At 37.4% G+C, this 15,031-nt stretch overlaps 1 protein-coding gene across 4 annotated transcripts in view; it reads left to right on the top strand.

Moving 5' to 3' along the window:
• TTC7B (tetratricopeptide repeat domain 7B) overlaps positions 1 to 15,031 on the top strand; it is a 127,371-nt gene that overhangs the window by 60,662 nt on the left and 51,678 nt on the right. For all 4 annotated transcript variants that reach the window (XM_054067858.1, XM_054067857.1, XM_054067856.1 and 1 more), the window contains exons 10-15: positions 640 to 723; positions 1,934 to 2,038; positions 3,525 to 3,642; positions 3,838 to 3,895; positions 4,904 to 4,976; positions 6,245 to 6,405. In XM_054067858.1, the coding sequence (XP_053923833.1) occupies positions 640 to 723; positions 1,934 to 2,038; positions 3,525 to 3,642; positions 3,838 to 3,895; positions 4,904 to 4,976; positions 6,245 to 6,405 (599 nt within the window). The remainder of the gene's footprint in view (positions 1 to 639; positions 724 to 1,933; positions 2,039 to 3,524; positions 3,643 to 3,837; positions 3,896 to 4,903; positions 4,977 to 6,244; positions 6,406 to 15,031) is intronic.

The following is a 15,031-nucleotide window of genomic DNA, read 5'->3' as shown; positions in this document are numbered from 1 at the left end:
CTCTGGATCTGGCTTCTTTATTAAAAATGAGCATAGCAAAATGAAATAATTCTTACTTACAACAGCACGTATTAAAACTTCAAAATCGGCATATAATGCTAATTTAGTATATTTAATTTTAGTATAGCAATAACGAATTTCCTTTTGGTATTCACTTATTAAGTTGAAAATCTCAGCAGAATATTGAACGTGAAATTAAAATTCTCAGAAGTAATACTGTCAGGTGAATCTTTTCCCCATCTGCCTTTCAGGTGCTGCTGCTAAGTACTTGTGCCACTGCTTGTTAAGTATTCACCATTTAGGAAGAGTGTGTACACAATTTTCCTTTTCACTTAAGACCTACCTGCTGCCTTGTGCAGTTAAAACTTCAAAAAGCTGATATTTATCGTTCCTTCTTTCAGAATCATAGGACAGCAGGAGTATTTAAACAAACGTAATAAATGAGAAATCATTTATTTTTATGTTAAATTCTTTTTTATGTAGAATATGGCAGCTATTTTCACTTAATTTATCTGAATGGTTTAAATTTTTAATTGCATGTATTTTAGATATGAGTATATAACACAATTTTTATAGTAATATATCTTCTTCATAATTGAAAATTGTGCCTTTAAGTAACAATTTTCCCCCAAAATTTAGTGTTTAGAAAGAGCCATGAAGTTTGCGTTTGAAGAGTTCCATCTCTGGTATCAATTTGCATTGTCCTTGATGGCAGCAGGAAAAGTAAGTCTCAATTTTTTGATGTAGTTCTTCTCCTTGATGGCTTTTCATAACAACCTTTGGAACTTCTGTAATTTTAATCTCTAGTGTTTTTGAAAATAATTCTAATCCTTACATCAGTTAGATACACTGAACTCCTGACTATATGCCTAATGCTGTACAAAGAATGTTATTTCAATGGTTTCTAACTTAGGGAGGCTGAAAGGTGGTAAGAACCATCTTGCCAACAAGTAAGGTAAGGTAATTGAATGTAAGTAGTGAATTATACCAGATCATATTATGCAGTAACAACTTGTTTAAGTGATGTTTTGATGAATGAATTTTATACTTAGGTACAAATTAATGCTGATTCATGATGCTCTTGCCTTTTTTTTTTTTGATTTCAGAACTTTTGACTGTTTCTTTTTACTATTCCCATCTTTGAGACTGCGTGTTCTGTGCAATTAAATGAGGTCGATTTTTTTAAAAAAAATTATATAACCTAGGAACTTGTTATCAGATGTAAAGTTCTGTTTTCAGTTCGTGCTTTTCCCTGTAACCTTAGCAGAAAATATATCCCATTCATTGTGTAATGTAAATAATACTACTTTTCTAAAAGATCATTCTTACTGGTGCTATTTTCTTCATTTTCAGCATGAGGGAAAGGAATTATTTGTATTTTCTTTATTTTTAGAAACACAGTGGTTCTGAAACGACTGGATTCTCATTTTGTGTTAACTTAGAGTTATCTTCTAAGCTGTCATCGACTGGAGGCAAATTAATTAACCATGTTATAGCACTCTGTTAAACAATGTTATAGCAGAGCTATTCCTAGGTGCTATTGTAATTCCTAAAGAGCACTAAAATGCAGTTTGTTCTGAAGAGTCTGTCCTGTTCCCGCTCTTCCATTTGCCTGGCTCAAATGTTGAGAGCTTACAGGCCTAGCAAAGCTTTTAAATGCATCTCAAAACTATTTTCTGACTCATGTGCCATTGGAATTACATTCTGGGCAAATGTTTCACTGAGGATGCTTGATGATAGGGGATAAATAATAATAACAACAGCAGTGGCAAAAGTCTTGTGTTTCACTTGCATGAGGAGTTTTCACAATTTGTCAACAAAATGTTTAGTAATGTCTCCTTCACATGGGAAAAATAAATTATGGAAATAGGAGTTTTCTGTCTGTGAAACATATTTATGCTTTTAGTAATTCCAATGGAAATTTTTTTAACAGTCTGCTCAAGCTGTTAAAGTCTTGAAGGAATGTATACGTTTGAAACCAGATGACGCAACTATTCCGCTCCTTGCTGCAAAGCTCTGTATTGGATCTCTCCACTGGGTAAGCTTTGCCACTCTGTCTTTTCAGCAAGAGTTGTGCTAAAATGCAACAAAATCTTTGTAGCAAATAATTTTGTAGTTTTCTACAAGCACTTAGAAATTTTGTACTGTGAGAGTGGTGAGGCACCGGCATAGGTTGCCCAGTGAAGTTGGGGATACCCCATGTCTGGAGGTGTTCAAGGCCAGGATGGATGAGGCTTTGGGCAACTCGATCCAGTGGAAGGTGTCTCTGCCCATGGCAAAGGAACTGGAACTGGATGATCTTTAAGGGTCCACTCCAACCCAAGCCATTCTATGATTCTCTGATCTTTAAACATATAGCACAGGCACGTATATGCACAGGTATATCCCTGTTTGCATGGCTAATGTAAAATATTATCAAGGTAGCATATCTTGATACTGATCTAAGACATGGCTTAAACTATAATGAAATGAAACAATGGCATACAGAGATTAAAAATGCAACTCAAACTTCTGTTTACTCTGCACAAGACAAAAATAATGTCACAAATCTCTTGTATTCAGGAGACTCTTCTGGTGATTTTTTGAACATGTTTACAGGCAGCTGGAGTTTATGAATTCCTAGTAGGGACACTGCCTTTTTAAAAAGTGTTACTTGAATTGTATTTTAGATAACCTTGAAATTCGTGTATCTGTACAAAACCATTAAGGTAATGGAAGATCATCATGTGTTTTTTCAAGATACATGTGTAATTTTTAGAAGAATGAGTATATTTTGGAAAGGAGGAAAAGAGGAGAGAAAGGTCATGATCAGAAATAGATTAATGTAGTGGAAACATAACTTGTTGAGGCTGACAAAAATACAGTCTTAATTATCATAGTTCCTAGTTCTGTTAATTGTTCCCTGTGGATTGACTCCATATGGAGTAGCTTACTGTACTTAGCATTTACATTTACTGGAATAGATTCAATTTTTACTTTTTTCTTTCTGGATTGTTAAATAATGTGCCAGCATGGATGTGCAGTTAAACCTTGATCTTTTGCATGTTTCTTTATTAATGAGTTTGCGTATGTTCAGCAATACTGTATGGGATGCAGAGTTCTGCATGGCTATTTTTTTTTTGCAGGGTTGAAGCCATAGTTCTTGTAGTTGATTTTCCTAAAGAAATGGTTCATGGGGCAAGTTATTTATGAAATGCAAAAATGGTGGATGGCACATTGTGACCAGAGATTACTTAAAAAAAAAAAGTCAAACCCGCAGTAAGTTTAGAATAATAATAAGTGTGTTATGTGCCATATTTTCTCTCAACCTTATGAATGAGTGCTTCAGCTGAAAATCTGTGTACTTTACTCAGTATTTAGTAGGAAAACTAAGCCTAATGAAAAAGGAATTAGTCCCTAAAAGCAATCATGGTGGAGATTTCAACAGACTCACCGTGCATCATAAGCATGCTGTGAGTTACTGTCATTATAATGTAAGATTTCATTAGTTTTAGACTTATGTGGATGTTTTATAATATTTTCAGTTGGAACAAGCTGAAAGATTTGCCAAAACAGTTGTTGATCTTGAGGACGCAACATCAGAGTTCAAAGCAAAAGGCTACTTGGCACTGGGATTGACTTACAGTTTGCAGGCTACTGATGGTAAGATAAGAATAAACATTGACACTTGGAAATTCCTATGTTGCCTGTAAAGGATACCTAGCAGAATGCTAGGCTTAAAGTTAAAGCTTCTGTATGCAACCATTTTTTCAGTCAATGTGTTAGAACTTCTTCAGTGAGCATGTGGAATGAAATCTCTTGATCTTGCATCTTGCTAATTAAATATATCCTTTTCAGCATCTTTGCGAGGGATGCAAGAAGTGTTGCAGAGAAGAGCTCTTCTTGCATTTCAGAGGTGAGTAGGTGTTGATCTTTCCATTTCATTCTGCTATATGTAGCGAAAAGCTTTTATTATGTGTAAAAGATTGTGTAATGAGGATTCCGCCTCTGGGAGTCTCCCTTAAGGAGTACAGAATGTATTTCTTCAGCATTTACTTCATCATTTTGTATCAGAAATATCTGAAATGATTTCTAAGAATTTCCTTTTATTTCATTTTAAAGAGGTTTGTGTTACTGTAGTATAAAATATTTTGCTCAAAGGAGTGTTCTGTTCTGATCTAGAAGGGAAAATCATCTGATGCAAGATTTCAAGTCATGGTTCAATGTGATAGAGTTTCTAGAAGATCTGGTCGCTGATCAGACTGTATAGCACGCTTTAGCAATTATCTCTGTAGAGGCAGAGCTCTGTAGAGGCCCTGCTGCTGTGGATGAGAGGCGAAATGCAGTAAGTTAGTAAGCTGTGGGAAAAGAAAAAGTTCTGTCTGGAGATTTAGCATTGTAGGCAGTGACAATGAGAATGCTCCATCTTCCAAGTGCCTTAGACAGAAGTAGGACTGTTGGGGGTGACAGTGGTTCATTCTGAAGTGTTTGACTCTGCAAATGAAATGACAATAAAAAGGTGAATGAGAACATCTCTGCCCTATTTATAGAAGAAAGAAATCTTGATGGTAAAGCTGGAAGAAGTGCTGCAGCATCTAAATATGTCTCTTTTTTTATATGTTTATATACCCTAATATGATGAGATAGGCCTAAACGCTTCAGGGAAACTCATTTGTGCATTAATGTGAATATGAAGTCTCATGTGTGTGTTGCTGGTTTTGTATCTCAGAGGATAGGGTAGAAGAAGTGTTTTGCAAGTAACTTTAGAGTGAGCCTGGTATATATCGGTCCTTCCTTTTTCTATCTTAACTGTTCCTCTGCATGTAAATGGATACGTGAATATATATGTGTTTGTGTGCATGTCTAACGTGTATTAACAGGGGGAAAATTCACTGGGTTTTTGTTTTGTTTCTTTATTTTTAAGGGCTCACAGTTTGTCTCCAACGGATCATTTGGCAGCATTTTACTTGGCATTGCAGCTTGCCATATCCAGACAGGTTAGTTGGGTTTTAAAAGTGCAGCTTCACACTGTCATGTGAAGGTTAGAGTTTGTATCTTTTGATAAGAACCTCGTTTTCTTGTGCATTTGTGTGGACACACACCCCACCCACACTCCCCTAAAATATCCTTTCTGAAGACCTTCAGTCTTGAATGCTTCTCCAGAGTTCTGTCATGGTATTTCCAGCTCTAGGATCAAAAATATATCAAAGTAATTCAATTATTTGTTTCAGCATTTACTTTGCTGGATGGAGATTGAAAAAACACCTCGTTTTTTACCATGTTTTTACCTACTATGTGCAATCTCTTCTCAGACTGCTTATCTGGAGAGTGGGACCCTTGAATCTAGTTTAATGATCTTGACAGTGCTTAAATCTTTAGTCTCATCTGCTAAGATCTGTGCCTTTTCTGAATGTTTGCAGGAGGTTTGGCTGTTGTGAACAAAATTACAAAAATGTGTTTAAGAAAACTGTAAAATATTTTAGAGCTGTAAAAGAGATCGGAACTCACTCCAATTTGTACAGCTGTTATGTTTAAGGGATTTAGGGCTATACTATATATCACATGAATTTGGATAATGTGGAGCTACTTTGTATGTGTCATGGTAAGCCTTTTCCTGTGTCATGTTTATTTTAGGAAGTAGTTTTGAGTACAGTAGTTTACATATTCTAGGTGACTACTTTTCATTGCTAATGAGTAGCAGAGACATTGGACTATGTCACATTAGAGTGGAAAGGATTGTCGTTTTAATAGCTCAAAATATTTTCAGTAGCAGGCTGTGACTCTAGTTCTGAATTCCAGACTTCTCATGTTGCTTAATCAAATTCCTGGGGTTTAACAGTGTACTTATATTAAGCAAAAGCACATGCAGCTGAGAAGATCATGAAATTCCACATGAAGAAAGGTTCCTGTTGTAGTTTAGCTGTACATTTTAGTTAATGTATTACAATTAAAATATTTTCAAAATCCTGTAGAAATACAACTGACACTTCAAAAATAATGGTAAGTGAATATTTTAAAGGGCTGAAAGGAACTGTTTTATTAAAAATGTTTATATTATTTTTCAGGGTTGAAATATTACTTAATTTTTACTGTTCGTTATAGATCATCAGGCCTGTTTTAAACTTCTGAGCGATGTCTTATAGGAGTCTGTAGAATGCTGCATGGGATCCAAGTGAATATTTTATAAATTTTATGGATATGCAATCAAGCACTTCTAATAGTGGTGCTTTCTTTTTCTGCTTTTTTTTTTTTTTTTCCCAATCAGATACCAGAAGCTTTGGGTTATGTTCGTCAGGCTCTGCAGCTACAAGGAGATGATGCCAACTCTCTTCATCTCCTTGCACTCTTGCTAACAGCCCAGAAGCACTATCATGATGCTTTGAATACCATTGATATGGCCTTGAGTGAATATCCAGAAAATTTTATGTGAGTGAATGTCATGTTTGCTTTCTATGCCTTCTCTCATATTTGTTTTTCTTAGATTTTAATCTCATTCATTTTAAGAGGGGATGAATTTGAAGACTGGTCAAGTTTTTTTTCCATCAGTCTTCCCCTTCTGCCCATTTAATGCAAGTCTGTTTTTTTATTAAAGGCTCTTTGAATGGTTATTAAGGATTTGGTTTTGGAAGGGAGACTAGAGCAGGATAGTTGATTTTTTTTAATTATTATTTTCTACAGACTCTTTTTTTGCATAATTCCTCCCTGTTGCATGATTTAGAGTATTTTTCTGTCTTCTGTTTTTCTGTGATGGTCTAAGAAGGATAAACAGGACTTTACTATTAGCTAGGATAGATTTATCCTATCCTACAGATACTTCTATGCATATTGCATGGGATCTGTAATGATAACCAGTCACCTGAAGTAGGCTGATGGACAGCTAAACAAATGAATAAGATTGAAATACGTTTGGTAGATGTTCTTCTGTTGTTTAAGAAAGAAATAATTCTTTGTGTTTATTCTTCATGTTAAGTGTATCTTAACATACATTTTGTAATTTTGTAAGGTTATTTAGAATTTATTTTCTCCTGATTTCTAACAAAATGCTTTACAGTGAAATATCTTGGGGATAGCTTCTATTAACTTCCAGTGCTCTGTTCTGCTTTACCAATAGTAAATAAGGTTGTAATCCAAAGTTTTACAAATATTCTAAATGCTCACTTAGATAATTTTGTGAAGTATCTCTATCCTAAGTTTAAATGAGTGGCCTGTATGATGAATTGTTACCATATCAACATACCAGAAAGTATGGATTTTTTTTTAAGAATTATAAGGGTGCTGGGGCACTGGCACAGGTTGCCCAGGGAAGCTGTGGCTGCCCCATCCCTGGAGGTGTTCAAGGCCAGGTTGGATGGGGCCTTGAGCAGCCTGGCCTGGTGGGAGGTGTCCGTGCTTGTGGCAAGGGGGTTGCAACTGGATGATCCTTAAGTTCTCCTCCAACCCAAACCGTTCTATGATTTCATGTCTCCTTTTGGCTGGCTATAGAAGGTACCGTTGCCTTTTTCCTCAGAAATCTGACGAGGACCTCTGTTTATATTGCCTCTCCTCAGAATTTTTGTGACTTGCAGCCTGTTTTGTGCAGCCACTTTTGTGATCTTTTGCTATTTCTCACTTCCTAGTTTATCCATACACATATAACTTGTCTCGGTTCTTATTAAGGGCTTCCACACATGCTTCATGATTTCAGAACTATCTAGTAGTTCCTCTCCCAAACATGTCAGTGCTTTCCTCAGGTCTGAGGGTCCTGTCAGTAAGTCATGGTTGGAAAAGCAACTGAAGTATCAGCAACCTAATTTTGTACCCTATTGTTGTTAAAAATGAAGATGTTCAAAGCACCATGATCTGTTATATTCTGTCTGTTCTTGTTTCATCTTCTGCCACTTAGTGGCAATGTAAATGACAAAGAGGCAGCTGCTATATCTCTCAGAATAGTAATAGTCTAGAAGAAGTATTTCTGTACCTACAGTTCTCCCTGTTGTAATAAGACAACCAAAGATCATTCAGTAAAATATTTAAAATTACTCTTGTGAGGATTCTGTAGCAATTTATGTGTTTTTCAAATATGGTTCATGGCCTTTCTGTACATGTTTATAACTACATCTTGTTGTTAAACATGTTGCCTGAGTTAAAAAGTACAAAACTGCCTATTAATGTATGTATGTATATTAATCATATGGGTCATAATAGTAGTTCTAAATTGCTGGTCCTGTTGCACAGTTCAAACACGGTGGTGATAGTGTACTGTGTTACAACCTACTGGTACAGATTAGAGAATATGGGAGGAATACCTTGGCAGTAGGAATCACCATCAGATGCAGCAACAATTGCTGAAGAATCCAACACAACTATATGTAACTCTAGACAGTCTTTTAGAGTCTTCGGTGTTGTCATGTTTCTTCTTGTTCCCAGAGAAGTCAAGGATATGATTGAGATTCTTTGTTGCTCTTTGCAATTGATATTGATAGCCAGACAGACACATCTGGTCGATAATATAAATTTGGATTGATTCCTTCATGTAACTGGGTTATTTTTGCAAGGATTTATCAGCAAAATCTCAAGCTTACAATCTATTCTTGCACTATGTCTGGTGCTCTTTAAATGGTTGATGTGTATGTGTATATATGTATAAAAACCACAAAACACAAGTGCTTAGTGTATCGTTGATTCAGTTTTCTTATTCTGCAGCTTCTGTGAACAATACAGTTTCAAAGTATTTCCTAGCAGAAGAGATCTTCTTGTGTTCCTTTAAGGCTTGCTAAGTTTTCAATATACTGAAACATTTGATTATTTGCCTATGGTACTTAATTGGCTTTTATAAATGCTTCATATATCATCATGTTTTATATTTTAGCTCAGTTATGTCTGCAGTTCTAATAAGCTAATTAGTGCAAGGGCTTTCTTGATACTCTCTGTATTTCTACTACAATCCATTACCTCAGCCTTATGCAAAATGATGCTTTGGTGGCTTAGCAGCATAAAAAAATCTCTGTACTTGGAAAATTAACATCAAAGGAAAATGTAGGGCTTGTGATATATTATTTCATATTTCTTTTATTGTTATTCTTATCCATATACCTCCATAGGCTGTAATTGCATTGCTGCACTGAGTGCCATCCTGCCATGTTCTTTTTATTTTGCTTTTCTTTAGAAAAAATCTGAATTGTCAGAAGTTTGTAATACTGCATTTCTGTAAAATGCCAGTGGTTGCAAGGAAGCCGTATAATACACTGTGAATCATGGTGAGAGGTGGATGCTTTTCATCACTCTTCTGTTGTAATCGATTGGTAAACATGTTGTCTGGCAATTTTTAACATTTGCAAATCTGATGCATTCCTAGAATTCATGTTCAATATTTGAGGTGCAGAGAAAGCATATCTTTGTATCTTAAATCTGTGTTAACTTCCTGCACTATAAAGCTAGAAGATTGCTAATCAAACATGGCCAATCAAATAATGAAAGAAATTCCTCAGAGCCAAAGAATTCTGTCCCATCATTATCTAAAGGAGTAGAGGAATGAGCAAACATACCGTGCTGTTAGCAGCAAGCTGTCGCTTTTTCTTTGAATAGAGAGTTGATTGTTCTTCCTTTGTTCATTACATTGGCATCATAAATTTGCAATCTGCTTTGAGTCTTCAGGGGGTATAAGATTTCCACCAATAGTTTTTCTATGAAACCTGAAAGTGAAACAGATACGTAGTAATGTGTTCCAGAAATAAGCGAAATGCAAGATATTTGCCAAATATCTATAGCTCTATCAGATAAAAATTTTGTAAGCTTAAAATACTAGGTTGTAACCTCTCTGCTTCTAAACATTTTTTCAGAGCAATACAATCAATCTGCTTTTAAATGCTAGATACCCTCTGAAGCCACCTGAAATCTGAGAGTGCTTTGGTCCAGGGACAAAAAGATCTCTAAACAAAAGATTACTGAACAGATTAAGATTGCTGAAAAGATTGTAAATACCCTGCTTTGAAATGAGTGGGAGTTAGGTGCCAGCACCAAAAAATCTGAATAATTTATATCAAACAGGTCCTTTTACCCACCTTTTATTAGACAACTTGTCCTTGTAGTAGAGCTATGAAGTTCAGTTCTTCTTGACAAGATTTGAACCCACAGATGATGCAGCTCAGGGTCCTAACCGTCAGCCTATGAGTGAGACTTGGTGAGATAATCCATTTCTCCTTTTGAAACAGAGGCAGATATATGCTGTCCAGAATGCAAAGAGAATAAGCAGGAAGGACCCACAATCTAACCTAAATTACTAGTACTTAATTGTAAGGGAGGCTTGAGGTCTTAGCTGCTTGGGTTTTCCTTCAGTTTTACTTATTTTCATCCAGTGATTGCCTACTCTGAATGCATAAACAGTCCCAGCAGTGTGCGTTGTAGTCTGAAGATGTATTTGAGCTGATGCAAAGTAGTGGTGTTTTGTGTTGCATTGATTTGTGTTGGGCTTATAGATCTTGTGCAGTATATGTAGGACAGTTATATGTGTGATTTACCTGAGGAATCTTATTTACTTTCGATGACTCTTTCCTGTCTTTTTATCTGCTTGTTATGAGGAATCTATATCTTAGTGGTCTTTTGAATGATATGAAATTTTGAAACACTTCCAGCTGTTTCTACATCATGGTTAGTCAAAAGTAGATTCCCAGTCAAGGGAGATAAAGTCAGGTATCTTGATGGAATATTTGCGGTAGTGTTTTCTTTGTTTTAGCTGTTTGGGGTGCCCTCATTAAGTGAAGTGTTGGAGCACTTAAAGATGAGTATAATGCCTGAAATTAGTGTACTTAGCAAAATAAATATTAAATATTAACTGCCAATTTCATGCTGAAAATTGAACTTCAATGAATAGCAGCTTACAAGCTTTTAAAGAAGTAGAAGAACAGCAAATGGGTTATTTGAGGAGTGCAAGCATATTGTTTTAAGGTTAAGTACACTCAGAAAGAAAAGACACATGGTAACAGATTTGAAGACAACTGAAGGCTAAGTTCACAGTTTAAACATTTACATTTGTTTAAGTGCAGTGGAAATTTTTTTGTGCTGAGAATATTTCACAGAAGTATAAGGCCAATATGTCACTCCTCTGAAAACTATTAAATCCTTTCCTTCCTGATCCTCAAGGGCTCTTTTGAGCTACAGTAGTTTTCTGAGGTTCACAGGGCTTTTGAAGGGCCCTCTCAGTTCATTGATTTACCAACTTGTTTCCTTATGGGAGTTGTCTTGGTGGGCATTACAGAGGAGCTGGTTGATACATGTAGTGTATGATGATACATACACTGATGTTTTGTGGGACAAGGGTTTATTTATCAATTAAAGGGGTTGCATTGCACTATTCTGTTTTCCCAAGGTCAGTTGTGTTTGCAGTACAGTGTGTGGTGCTGGTTAAATTCACACTTTTCTTTTTCCTTGATAAATAGAGCACTGGTAATTATTTGAGGAAAGGGCAGTAATATGTGATTGGACAAGAAGTAGGCTTGCCAAAATCATAACTTTCAGTTGATGTATACGTTCTTGTCAACATTTGACATGATTTTTCAAATCCATTCCATTTTGATCCTCTCTGTCTTGGAAGTTAGATGAATTTGTTCACAGGAATGATTTTTATGTAAGTCGTGAAAGACAGCATCCATTGCTTGTGTGTTTTTCTTTTCATGCTGGGCATGTTCCCCTCTTCCCCTCCCTCCCTGCCCAGTGGTTCTTAAGTGCTTTTACAGAGTGGTCCATTAAAAAAGACGTTGATAGTTAGATAGTACTTTATATAACAAATTGGTCATTGGCCTCAGGGTCTTATCCCTGAACTATATTTGCTAGGCCTTAGATTCTTCTTTGGAACTTGATTGAAAGAGTCCCAGTTTGGGTCATGAGCTGGCTGCCGCAGGGTGTTTCAGGCAGGAATACAAGAAGATTGCAAGTATAACTAATTTGTTCTGGCTTTAGTCAGAAACAATCTTCATTATAGTTCAGATATTTACATTTTCTTAAGGACATTGAGTTCCTAAGATGGAATACAGTATACATAAACTCCATCAAAAGTCGCAGGTCTGACTGCTGCTTCTCCTTGCAAAGAAGCAATGCTACTGCTTTGTGAACAAGTGCATGGGGTATAATATTTCAAAGGCTGCAGCAGAGGCCATCCAATGCACACCAAGGATATCTGTTAATAGTTTCCTCAAAATTGTGTTATTTTGCAACTTGAGGGCTGGTTTTGTTGCATCTTTTGCTTGTTTGAGAGTCCGGCTTCAAATAGCAATCTGAACTGCCTATTTTTACTTCATCGATGTTTCTAAGTGTATACGGGCTTCCCACTACTGGGGTCTGTGCAACCAGAGTTGGAGGAGATTATCCTTATGATTAATATTGGCAATATCGAAATCTGTCCCTTCCCCTGAATCACTTGAAACAGGTTTCACATCTTTCAGGTATGTTTGGTGATTGTTTGAGAAACAGTTTAGGAGACATTTTTAAAGTGAAATGATTTTCCAGAGTTTTTACAAAAGCTGGATTTGGTACTTGATCTCCTGTTGCCAATGCTGGGCATCAAGTAATTCAATCAACTGGATTTCCTGAAGTAATCAGATTGATAGAAGCATTTGAAAAGAATACCTTAGTAGGCATCACTGATCATTGTATTCAGTAACCTCTTCTCATTAATTATGTGGGAAAGAGGAAACTGGCTTCAGAGTAAGGTGCAAGAAGTTGATCAGGGTGCAGCATCAGAGGAATTCAAAAGAAATTGCCAGGAAATAAGATAATTTGTCCAGTCATGTAAAAAGTTATTTCAAGGTACTTAAGAATGATGATTTTTCATGTTTTGTGATTAATTAGTTATATCTTTCCTGTGGTAGTAGAGCTTCCCTCGAATACTTGTAATGGAGTAGACTGACTGTGCAAGGGTTCACTTTGCAATTGCAGCAAACAAAGACACCTTTCTGTACTTTGATTGTCATGGTAATAGAAGTGATGCACCTAAAATCACTTAATGTGTAAGTAAATCCTTTAAGAAACTATATGTATTTCATGTTCTGTCTAGTTTCGTGTTATCATTCTCCCTCTATGTTAAACTTTTGCAGTTGTGTTTTGATGATTGTGCAGATGCTTGCGTTGCCTAATGTGGAGCCATAAGCATCCTACAGCAAGTCTTAAAGGGACAGCTGTCAAAGCCAGGCGCGCAATAGAGTTTGAAGCCAGGAGGGTGAAGGTCCATTTTTAACCCCCTGACCTTCTATATATCAGAAGTTGCTAAATTTGCTTTAGTTTTTCTATTAATATGAGTTTAACTAAAGCATACCTTTCAGAGGACATCTGATCTTTATAAGAACACATCAAAAACTGGAGAAATCATTGCAGCATGTGGTAGCTTGTTTCAGATGCACTCTTCATTAAGGTTGCAGTTTTGTTCTCGCTGTGAATTGATCCCTTATTTGTTTCCAGCCATTGTTTTTTATATTGTTTTATATTGTTAATGTGGTTGTTGGGGATACCAAGCTATTGTTTGACACTTGTCATATGGCTTGTTTGTTGGTTGTTACCATATTTATGGAACGCCCAGTATATTAATTACTTTCCTACCATCTTTTAATAATTGATTATCATGTAAAAATATTGTTAGCTGAAGTTAGAAATGCAAACTATTAAATTACTGTGAAAGTTTCTCTTAAAACTTACCAAGTGAGCAGGATGGGTGTTGACACTCAGACAGAACCTCAGTGGGTATATGCTACCCAGCTACCCAGACCCTGGGCTGTAGGCAGTGCCCCCCTTGCACACCAGCTCATGCCTTTGGTACCGGCTACACTTGTGGGAGCTGTGCTCGCATGGGGGAACTCCTTCACATGGTGGCAGAGCTGAGGGAGGAAGTAAATAGGTTAAGGGCCATCAGGGAATGTGAGAGGGAAATAGATCTCCGGAGCAGCGCTCTTTCACAAACTCAGCAGGCTGCTGGAGCCAGTGTGGCTAAGCAGCTCCATCCTACTACAAATTGCAAGGCTGGGGGAACAAGAGATGGGGAATGGCAGCAAGTTCCTGTCCAGCGCAGGAAACCTGCTCCCCCCACCAAGACAACAAACCCCCAAATCACCCTCAAGAACAAATATGAAGCGCTGCAGGTGGATCCTATCCCCAGGGATGAGGAAGATGGTTCCCACAGCCTAGAAACATTCCCTAGGCTCCAGCATCCTCAGAGGACCTTAAAAACATCCTCTGTAAATAAAAAGAGGAGAGTGATTGTCTTGGAGGGATTCCCTTCTAAAAGGAGCGGAGGGACCCATCTGCAGACCGGACCCGCTCCACAGGGAGGTCTGCTGCTTACCGGGGGCATCAGTGAAGGATGTCACTAGAAAACTTACTTCCTTGGTGAAGGAGACAGATTATTACCCCCTGCTAGTGTTTCAAATAGGCAATGATGACTTACAACGCAGAAAGCTGAAAGCCATCAAGAGAGACTTCACGGCTCCAGGGAGAATGATGGAGGGCTCTGGAGCACAAGTGGTGTTTAGTTCCATCCCAACACTAAGGCATAAGGAACAGGAGGTCAAGGACAAACAGATGATTAATGCCTGGCTCTGAGCGTGGTGTGAGGAGAGAGGCTTTGGATTCTTTGATCATGGAGTGGCCCATGCTTGTCTCCTAGGGGAACTAAAGTACTTTCTAAAAATCTAGTTAGGCTCTTAAATAAAGCTTTAAACTAGAGGTGAAGGGGGAGGGGGAGTTGGGAATGAGCCTAGAAGTGGGACTCCAGCGACTGAGATATGGTGTGCTGGAGAGGACTGCCAGTACACCACCGCAGAGCAAGTGGAGGTGAGTACAGCTGGGGACAGCAAGAATGAAACTGGCAATTCCAAGGACCAGTCAATTGGGAATGAACTCTATTCCCTTTATGAGGGCTGAAGGTTTGTCAGCCCAGCTGAAGTGCATTTACACCAATGCATGCAGCATGGGCAATAAGAAGGAGGAGCTGGAAGCTGTTGTAGGGTAAGGTGACTACGATGTCCTTGCCATCACAGAAACATGGTGGGATGACTCATATAACTGGAGTACAGCTATGGGGTGGGGTATA

This window comes from Cuculus canorus, chromosome 5 (assembly GCF_017976375.1).
Source record: "Cuculus canorus isolate bCucCan1 chromosome 5, bCucCan1.pri, whole genome shotgun sequence".
Taxonomy (NCBI): domain Eukaryota; kingdom Metazoa; phylum Chordata; class Aves; order Cuculiformes; family Cuculidae; genus Cuculus; species Cuculus canorus.
The sequence above is the reverse complement of the archived record's forward strand: the minus strand, read 5'-3'. Positions and strand labels throughout refer to the sequence as shown.